General features: G+C 41.6%; 1 protein-coding gene across 5 annotated transcripts in view; it reads right to left on the bottom strand.

Moving 5' to 3' along the window:
• Nucleotides 1-240: 240 nt before the first annotated feature.
• Nucleotides 241-9,838, bottom strand: part of LOC139539969 (protein piccolo-like) — a 119,085-nt gene continuing 109,487 nt past the window's right edge. For all 5 annotated transcript variants that reach the window (XM_071343422.1, XM_071343423.1, XM_071343424.1 and 2 more), the window contains 5 exons: nucleotides 7,834-7,972; nucleotides 7,216-7,283; nucleotides 5,267-5,410; nucleotides 4,655-4,800; nucleotides 241-4,136 (listed from right to left, as the gene is read on the bottom strand). In XM_071343422.1, coding sequence (XP_071199523.1) covers nucleotides 3,993-4,136; nucleotides 4,655-4,800; nucleotides 5,267-5,410; nucleotides 7,216-7,283; nucleotides 7,834-7,972 — 641 coding nt within the window. In that variant the 3' untranslated portion in view covers nucleotides 241-3,992. The remainder of the gene's footprint in view (nucleotides 4,137-4,654; nucleotides 4,801-5,266; nucleotides 5,411-7,215; nucleotides 7,284-7,833; nucleotides 7,973-9,838) is intronic.

Below are 9,838 nucleotides of genomic sequence, written 5' to 3'. Positions count from 1 at the left end.
ATGAGAGCGTGCATGTGAGTGTACAACATGTGTAGTGTCCAGAAGCGGTATGTCTGTGCTATGGTCCATAACGAGCCATCACCGAGAGGCTGCTTTCCCATGGTGTACATACAGTGTACATACAGGAATGATAGTATAGCTATAATAATACATGGATGTACAGTATAGCTGTAAGAGAGCAGAAGGCAAATACTATAGATGCATAATACAGAACACACTCAAAGATGTAACCAAAACTCCTTTTAGGTTGTGGAATAAATCTCTTTTTATATTTATTCTTTAGATTTTAGGGAAACAGCCGTTTTTTACAGCACAATTTGCATAATAATATCTTAACACATCCTGTGTACAACCACAAAACCAGAACGATAGATTCCCCATTTTTACACTGAGTGAAAAACAAGACCATTTTACAAGCATAATCTTTATACAGTCGGCATACAACTTCCGATAAATCTATACATATTATCTCCCTCTTTTTGAACATATCTGGAAGCAAAATATTGACAGACATGCAACATCCAGTGTGATAACAGGAAGTCTCAGACAACTGAAATGGAGTAGATTTGTCCCCTCTGGTTGGCTGGGCATCTTTGACATAGTTTTACAGTCAGACACCCATGGGTTGACAACGCACGGTCAGATCACATAATCACCTTCTCACACACACCACTAGAGACAGACAGACAGACAGACAGGTTTTAAGTTTTTTGTATTTTTGTTTTACACTCACATGCTCAAACCTCAGACAATACGAACAATCAATCTCTGTAGAAAATAAAAACACTTTATATTTACATAGATCAGATGAGTACGCCACATTCACACCCCTCACAGATACACACGTTTGATTGGTTTCATGGTTACTAGGAACGGACTGAGCGACAATGGATATTGACAATCTAGCTGAGTGTAATCTGAGGAGAACATGAATGGGGGACAAACCTGGAGTTGGGCTTTGAAAATGACCTCATAATTCTTCTCGGACTGATCATCATGGATTTATACATACATGTGTTGGTGGTTATATCAACCATACGGTTTGATGGTGTCTCCTCAGATATGAAGCAATATGTACCTTAAATTGTCTGTGATTGTAGATTTAGTTTGAGTTTTTCTTTTGCCATGTAAATCAAAAACAGTTTTGTATGAACTCCTTCATACATCACAAACTCAAAATCATCTCAACATAAAGACACTAATTGGAACAGCCACTTCAACTTGCATGTTATGACACTTTACACGGAACAAGGAAATCAGTCAACAATGTAATACTAAAGTGCACAAGCTTGATGTATATGATTGTATACAGGTAGTAAAAAAATGTATCTATATTTTTTTATATTTTTCTTTAATAATATATAAATCAAAATTCTCTTCATAAGATACATATTTTCAGACGCAATGTTCACTGATATTACTTGTTAAGAAAATGCATTCAAACACAAAGTCTATGTTGCATAGAATTACTTCAACAGAACCAATGGGTTTGCTTACAAAATAAGGTTGGCACAACAATATAATTTTTGTAAAACCTTTTTACCTTTCTTTAAAATCATGTTTATTTTTTGTTTTATGAACATTCTGACATCTTGACTCAGTGTCTGCATTTCGAGCCTCTGATATGGACTTTATGTATTAGGAAATTGCATCTGTCACCCCTAGTTCCTCAGTGATATGCCTAGTCACTAGCAGTCGGGTTGAGGGTAGTAGGTCTCTTGGGTCACCTGGTGATGTTGTTTACTATGATGCACCATATTCATAGTCTGGGTACCAATCTTTTTAGCTAATATTCCACTCCCTGCCACTACTGTCATTTACCAAAGACACAGAGTACAAGGAATGGAATGTAATAGCTGAACCGAGATGAAAACCAGGCTACTATAGTGATGACTGACAGTAACATTGACCTATACTGTATATAAGTGTGTATCAGCATGTCCCGGCCATATGTGATGACTGGGCCATAGGTAATGACTTAGAGCATTGAGCAGAGGCAGTGCCACAGGCTGGTTCACTGTGTTGTTGCATTACCTCCACTTACACGGACACCGACTGCACAGTGTACAATTTACAGTGTACTGTGTACAGCATGAGGTTGGATGTTCTGTTATTAAACAAACCACACATTGTGTGATGTGATGACATTAACACACACACACACAGCATAGAGAACCAGACTGTGATGGCACACACCGAGAGGACAGGTGTGTTTACCTGTTGCTTTGACATAGAACAGGTGAGCGGCCCAGACAGGTGAGCAGAGCACTTCACCAGAGAGACGCTACACATCCCTCTGTCCGATTGCAGGTCGGGCAAAGTGGCCAGCAATCCAGGTTTCTCTCTCAAACCAAAGCTATTGTTTAAGCCTCCAGTCACGTGTGTGAAAGACAACACAAAAATATCAAGTCAGATGGGTCCAGTAAAATCATATGATCTTCCTCAGTGAGTAACATTCAGGACATAATAGGGGATAGTTTGAAGAGGAAGGGACCTGACATCCCCTTTCTATCTGTTCTCTTCTCACCACCTGTAAGAGGAGGGATATCCATGTAGTAGTTCTCCTCTCTAATGTCTCAGTTGTAAAATGAGTTCCACATTCCCCAGTTGAACTGCATTTTCCTATTTTTTCCAATGACTAACACCCAGTATAACTGCATAACATCAGAGCTAAAGTGATTGGATTGTCTGTGCTCCTTCCATACATACCTTCTTCTGTACAGAATACATTTAGTCTTTAGAATAAACTGCACATGAGGAGACCCCTCGCATCATCTGCAATATCTGTATGTTTTATTGTTATAAACTCTATGTTCATAAATAACATTTCTCTGTACACTGTGTCTTTGATATGATTCATATTCAGACATATATCTATCTACATCTGAATGTACATTAACACTTTAGTTTTATGGCGGTTGACAACTAACTGTAATGGGGATTACCGCCACCTACTGGACTGAAGTGTTCAGATAATGTCAGCTTCAGTTACTGCAATATCAACCATAGATTTTCAATGTACATAAACCTTTTTTTTTTTTTACATTACACGAATAGTATCATACAACAAACATTCCATACTTTGTCAAGCAGCCCAGGACAAAAAACAAATACATTAATTTGCACCCCACTGACTGACTGACTGACAGATTCACAGATCACAAAGATCTTAACGTGGAGGCTATGATAAACCATAGACAGCAGCATCAGATCCAGACAAAACAGAAAGGAGTAGTTCTGGCATGGGAATTACTCTGTGGTATTGCTGCACAGTCCTGATTGACGTCAGGTTTTGCATCCGACATGTCCAGCAGAGAGCTGGGAGATTGTGAGATGTGTGTATCCTCTTACAGCAGATAAGGGGACTTCTTCATTCCTCTGTGTGTGTGTGTGTGTGTGTGTGTGTGTGTGTGTGTGTGTGTGCGTGCGTGCGTGCGTGTGTGTGTGTGTGTGTGTGTGTGTGTGTGTGTGTGTGTGTGTGTGTGTGTATGTGTATGTGTGCGTGCGTGCGTGTGTGTGTGTGTGTGTGTGTGTGCTGGCAGTCTCTATCCAATCCGGGTACAGTCTCTGAATATTTGGTCCATTCAGAAATCAGGGTTGAGTCTCTGGCTGTTACTATCCAATAAAGAATCAGGGTACAGTCCATTTATGGCAGTGTGAGGGGATAGGCCATCTTCCTTCCTTCCTTCCTTCCTTCCTTCCTTCCTTCCTTCCTTCCTTCCTTCCTTCCTTCCTTCCTTCCTTCCTTCCTTCCTTCCTTCCTTCCTTCCTTCCTTCCTTCCTTCCTTCCTTCCTTCCTTCCTTCCTTCCTTCCTTCCTTCCTCGCTCTCTTCTTTCCATATAAAATAACACAAAGGAGATGCAGGGTACTCTGTAACGCAACTCATATCCCTTTTCCTCTTTTTCGTCCTCTACGAGCAAGCACTGACCAATACTATTCATTGACCTTCACTGACCTCTGGTTGACCTCTCTGTGACCTTAAGTTGAACTCTCAGGACTGGTTGTGTGTGGAATTGACCAGCAGCTTGTGCCAGCTGACCACCCTCTTCCTCATGTCCACCTTGTCCAGCCAGATGTAGGCCTCTCCTATCAGGGTCTTCTTCATAAACTTACCTCCGTTAGACACCAGGAACAACTGGGGACAGGAGAGAACATACACATACTTGTAGTGGGTATCCAGTGTGTGTGGTGTGTGTTTATGTTTGTTTGTTTGTTTGTTTGTTTCTGTGTGTGCGAGCATGTGTTTGGTTTTACTATCCTTGTGGGGACCAGAAGTCCTTCCAAGGATAGCAAAACAAGGAACACTCAGACAAATGGGGACATTTCGCCAGTCCCCACAAGAAAAAAGGTTTAGGGGTTTGGTTTAGGGTTACAATTAGGATTAGGGTTACAATTAGGGTTAGAGTTTAAAAGTTAGGTTTAGGGTAAGGGGTTTAGGGATAAGGTTAGGGTTAAGATTTTGAATGGGAATCAATTGTTTGGTCTCCTCAGGGATAGTAAAACAACAATTTAATGTGTGTGTGTGTGAAAAGTACAAGAATTACAAGTATTAAACACACACAGACACACACACACGAGCCTATTAGAACAATTAACAGTCTGAATGAAGCAGGAAACCAGAGTAAAAGGGTATATTAGACATATGTTTGTTACCTGCAGGGAGTGTCCGGTGGGGTTGAGGCTAAACCTAAAGGTCTCGTTGAAGGAGGGTTCTCTGTCGTGTCGACACACTCTTGTCTTCTTCTTGATGATCCTCTTCTGAGTCGCCACATTAACAACGTACAGCTTCACATAGAGATCTACAGAGAGACACACAGTCAGACAGTCAGTGAGGCAGACAGACAGACAAGCACAGGTGCACAGTCTTGTACAGCTAACCTTGTGGGGACACACAATTCAGTCCCATTCAAAATCCTATTTTCCCTAACCCCTAACCCTAGCCCGTACTAACCCTAACCCTAACCTCAACCTTTAACGTAATTCTAACCCTGAGACGAATTCTAACCTTAACCCTAAACCCCCTAAAAATAGCATTTGACCTCGTGGTGACTAACAAAAATGGCCCCTATCGGTAAAATGTTTGTTTGTTTAATATTCCTGGCCACACACACACACACACACACACACACACACACACACACACACACACACACACACACACACACACACACACACACACACACACACACACACACACACACACACACACACACACACACACACACACACACACACACACACACACACACACACACACACACACACCTGGTAGGTGGTCTGGGCTCTTGAACTTGTAAGTGATGTTTCTACACTGTAGAACCTCCAGGACCAGCTGGTCTCCCTCTTGTTTCACCTCCTTCTTCAAAGCCACCTTGATCTCCCCCATCATCTGGGTCTTACCCCCACCCCCTGGGGGAGAAGGGGGAGAGGTAGGAGGAGGGGAGGAGAGGAGAGAAGGGCAGGAGGGGGAGGCGAGGCAGAGAGAGAGAGAGAGAGAGATACTTGAATTGGTTATAGAACCCATTGCCATTTATGGTTATGAGGTCTGGTGTCTGCTCACCAACCAAATATTCACAAAATGGGACAAACACCAAGTTAAGACTATGCATGCAGAATTCTGCAAAAATATCCTCAGTGTACAACGTAAAACACCAAATAATGCATGCAGAGCAGAATTAGGCTGATACCCACTAATTACCAAAATCTAGAAAAGAGCTGTTAAATTCTACAATCACCTAAAAGGAAGCAATTCCCAACCCTTCAATAACAAAGCCATCACCTACAGAGAGATGAACCTTGAGAAGAGCCCCCTAAGCTAGCTGGTCCTGGGACTCTGTTTACAAACAGACACCACAGAGCCCCAGGACAGCAACACATTTAGACCCAACCAAATCATGAGAAAACAAAAAGATAATTACTTGACTCGTTGGAAAGAATTTACCAAAAAAACTGAGCAAACTAGAATGCTATTTGGCACTAAACAGAGAGTACACAGTGGCAGAAAAGCACTGTGACTGCCCCAGAAAAGGAAATGTTTGACTATGTAAAGACTCAGTGAGCATAGCCTTGCTATTGAGAAAGGCCGCCGAAAGCAGACCTGGCTCTCAAGAAAGACACAAAATGAGGTGGAAACTGAGCTGCACTTTCTAACCTCCTGCCAAGTGTATTATTATACGTAATAGACCATATTAGAGACACATATTTCACTCAGATTACACAGACCCACAACGAATTTTAAAAAATATTCAAATTTTGATAAACTCCCATATCTATTGGGTGAAATAGCACAGTGTGCTACACAGCAGCAAGATTTGTGACCTGCTGCCAGAAGAAAAGGGCAACCAATGAAGAACAAACACCATTGTAAATACAACCTATATTTATATATTGTCCCATTTGTACTTTAACTATTTGCACATCATTACAACACTGTATATACTTTTGTAAGTGTAATGTTTACTGTTCATTTTTTATTGTTTATTTCACTTTTGTTTATTATCTTTTTCAGTTTCTTTGGCATTGTAAACATATGTTTCCCATGCAAATAAAGCCCCTAAAATTGAATTGAATTGAGAGAGAAAGACAGACAGACATAGTAATGGTGAGATACACACACCCTTCCTCTCTGTTGCTGTAAATTATTCAACACTGACACACTGCCTGCACCAAAATAGACCCATGGCAGGACTCTCCTCTCTCCAGTTTCTACTGGAGAGAGGAGCAACCATGACAGCTGAGCTATCTGAATCCTAGATATAGTTATGACACACAGAGAGATATATAGTTACTTTCTGTCCAGGGGACCAGGTTTGCATTTAGAGGTAGGCCTATTATGCCTGTTGGTGTTATGTCGTGTTCAGGCCAGTAGATGGCATACATATGAAGACAAAGCTTATAAGGAGTCACACACATACACAACTTTATTTTTGTGGTAGTAACCTATTTTTACTATTAAAAATCCTATTTTCCCTAACCCCTAAACCTAACTCTACCCTTAACCTAACCCTAACCTTAACCCCAAAAATCCTAACACTAAACTTAACCTTAACAGCAAAACCCTAAACCTTAAGCTTAAAATAGCATTTGAACAAATTGAGAAAAAAGGTTATTGTTTTTAATTCTTTGTCAGGACATTTGGGTGAATTGTTGTGACATTGGGGTCCTGATAAGGTAGGAAAACAAGTACACACACACACAAACACACACAGTCTTACCCTCATTGTCTGATAGCGAGAGTGGCAGTCCTCTAGACTTGTCAATGCCGTTGGGGATGGTCTTCCCTCTGTTGGTAAACACATATTTCACTTAGAAACACAGACGACAAAGTGGTATGTGATAGATCATCTACACCAGGGCCGTGCCACAGACCTTTCAGGGGGCAGGTGCTCAAAATGAGAAAAGACCCTCTTCTAATGATACAGTATGTGGCTGGCTGGCTCGGGGCTTGTGTGGATATTTCAGTATACAGTGGTTAACTACAGTCTAAACTACCTGCGTTGCTGGTGCCCTGAAAAACATGTGCAACTCCCGACTACAGAAGGGAGTTGGATTGGAGGGTCGTAGATGCAGCCGCTCCTCTCTATGTCTTTCTGCCTCTCTGCTACGCACAGGCTATTATCCAACCAATCATATTGATGATGATGTAAATCAAATGTTATACTGCAGCTGCTGTGTCACTACTATTGATATTTAAACTAGGTAGCTTGCTACACACATTCAACCAGTGTCCGCATCTCAAGCCATATATGTTTGGATACCAGGCGCGCACAATCTCCGTACAGGGCAGACTGGGGAACAGACACACACACCCCACAAACAGGCTATTTACTCACATGCGTGGGACCTGGAAAATGGCGCTGTCGACCCCTGTGCCAGCCCCCTCTTCTCCATCCAGACCCCCATACCCCTCCAGCAGATTGGGGGCTGAGGACACCACCGGCCCCGACACATCCCCCAACCTGTGGCCTGGTCCTACAGAGGGGTGGGGGAAAGAGACAGAGTGAGAGAGCATAGAATGACTGTGTGTGTGTGTGTGTGTGTGTGTGTGTGTGTGTGTGTGTGTGTGTGTGTGTGTGTGTGTGTGTGTGTGTGTGTGTGTGTGTGTGTGTGTGTGTGTGTGTGTGTGTGTGTGTGTGTGTGTGTGTGTGTGTGTGTGTGTGTGTACGAGGGAGAGAAAGTGAGATCCATTTTACTATAGTATAAAACACTGTTATTACTAGATGTATATGCAAATTTTGCAGCTACACCTGGGGGTCAAAGTGTATTTTTGGTTCCCCGTTAGCGGTTATAACATATATTAGAATCCATTATTATAGTGCCTATAGAAACTCTACATTCCCTTTCACCTTTTGTTGCCTTATAGCCTGTAATTAATATCGCTTTCCCCCCCATTGATCTAAACAACTTCCCAGTTTTAAAAAAGAATGAAGAAACTGAAATACCTTGTTTGGATAAGTGTCCACCGCCCTTGTAATAGCGATCCTAAATTAGCTCAGGTGTAACCAATCACCTTCAAAATCACACACCAAGTTAATTGTTCTCCACCTGTGTTAAATTGTAGTGAATAACGTGATTTCAGGATAAATTCAACAGTTTAGCTAAGGAAGACTTTAACAAGCATGACAAAATCATTAACAAAGCCAGTGCTACAATTGGCTGCAGCCTGGAATCAATGCAGGACATGTTCATAAAAAGGCTGCAAGTAAAAACACATATGGTCATGTACAATGACACACACCCACTCCACAGCACTCTAATGCAACACAGGAGCAGCTTTAGTAGCAGGTTAATCCTGCCCAGATGTTCCACAGATTGATTGAGTGTAACTGAGATCTTCCTATTGGAAAATGTTGCCTGTTTTTCCCCAGAGTAGGATAGAAAACAGCACTGGAATCTGACTATTCTTTGAGGGACAGTAGGGTGCATGTGTCTTTATGTGTCATAATATGTTTCGTTTATCATGTGTTGGTCATTGCTGCATGTCCTGTCGTTGTAAATCATTGATGATGCATGCTGTGATAAAACAATTGACCAAGTTTAGATTTCTAAAGTAATACTCTGCTATACTCTACTCTCTCTTCCCTCTTCTGGGTAGTGAATTGCAAAGCAAACACTCAACCATGAGCACCAAGGAGCTTTCAAAATAATTATGTGACAAAGTTGTGGAAAGGCACAGATTTAGGTATGGGTATGAAAATATTTCCAAAGGCCTTGAAGATCCCTTGGAGCATGGTCTAGATGATTCATCAGAAGTGGAAGGTGTATGGCACCACCAAGACCCTGCCTAGATCAGGACATCCATCCAAACTGGATGACAGAGCAAGTACATTCTGTATCCATGTGGCAAAAAGTTGTGTGATCTGACAAAACAAAAAGAAAAGTAATTGAAGAAAACCTGCTGCCCTCTGCAAGAAAGCTGAAACTGGGATTGAAGTTTATCTTTCAGCATGACAATAACCTAAAGCACACAGCCAAAGCTACAGTGGAGTGGCTAAGGAAAAAAAGGTAAACGTCCTTGAGTGGCCCAGTCAGAGCTCTGACCTAAATCCAATCAATAATTTGTGGCATGAACTTGACAGCGCCTGAACAGTTTTGTAAAGAAGAATGGTAAAATATTATCAAATCTAAGTGTGCAAAGTTGGTAGAGGCCTATCCCAACAGACTCACAGCTGTAATTGCTGCGAAAGGTGCTTCCACCAAGTATTACCTCAGTGGGTGGAGACTAATCCAATTATGATATTTCAGTTTTGCATGTTTAATATACACTTTTTTTCAAACACACAAAAAATATGGTGTGTAGATACATGGGGGGGGATCCTTATTTAAATGCATGAAAGG

Source organism: Salvelinus alpinus, chromosome 15, assembly GCF_045679555.1.
Source record: "Salvelinus alpinus chromosome 15, SLU_Salpinus.1, whole genome shotgun sequence".
Classification (NCBI taxonomy): Eukaryota; Metazoa; Chordata; class Actinopteri; order Salmoniformes; family Salmonidae; genus Salvelinus; species Salvelinus alpinus.
The sequence above is the reverse complement of the archived record's forward strand: the minus strand, read 5'-3'. Positions and strand labels throughout refer to the sequence as shown.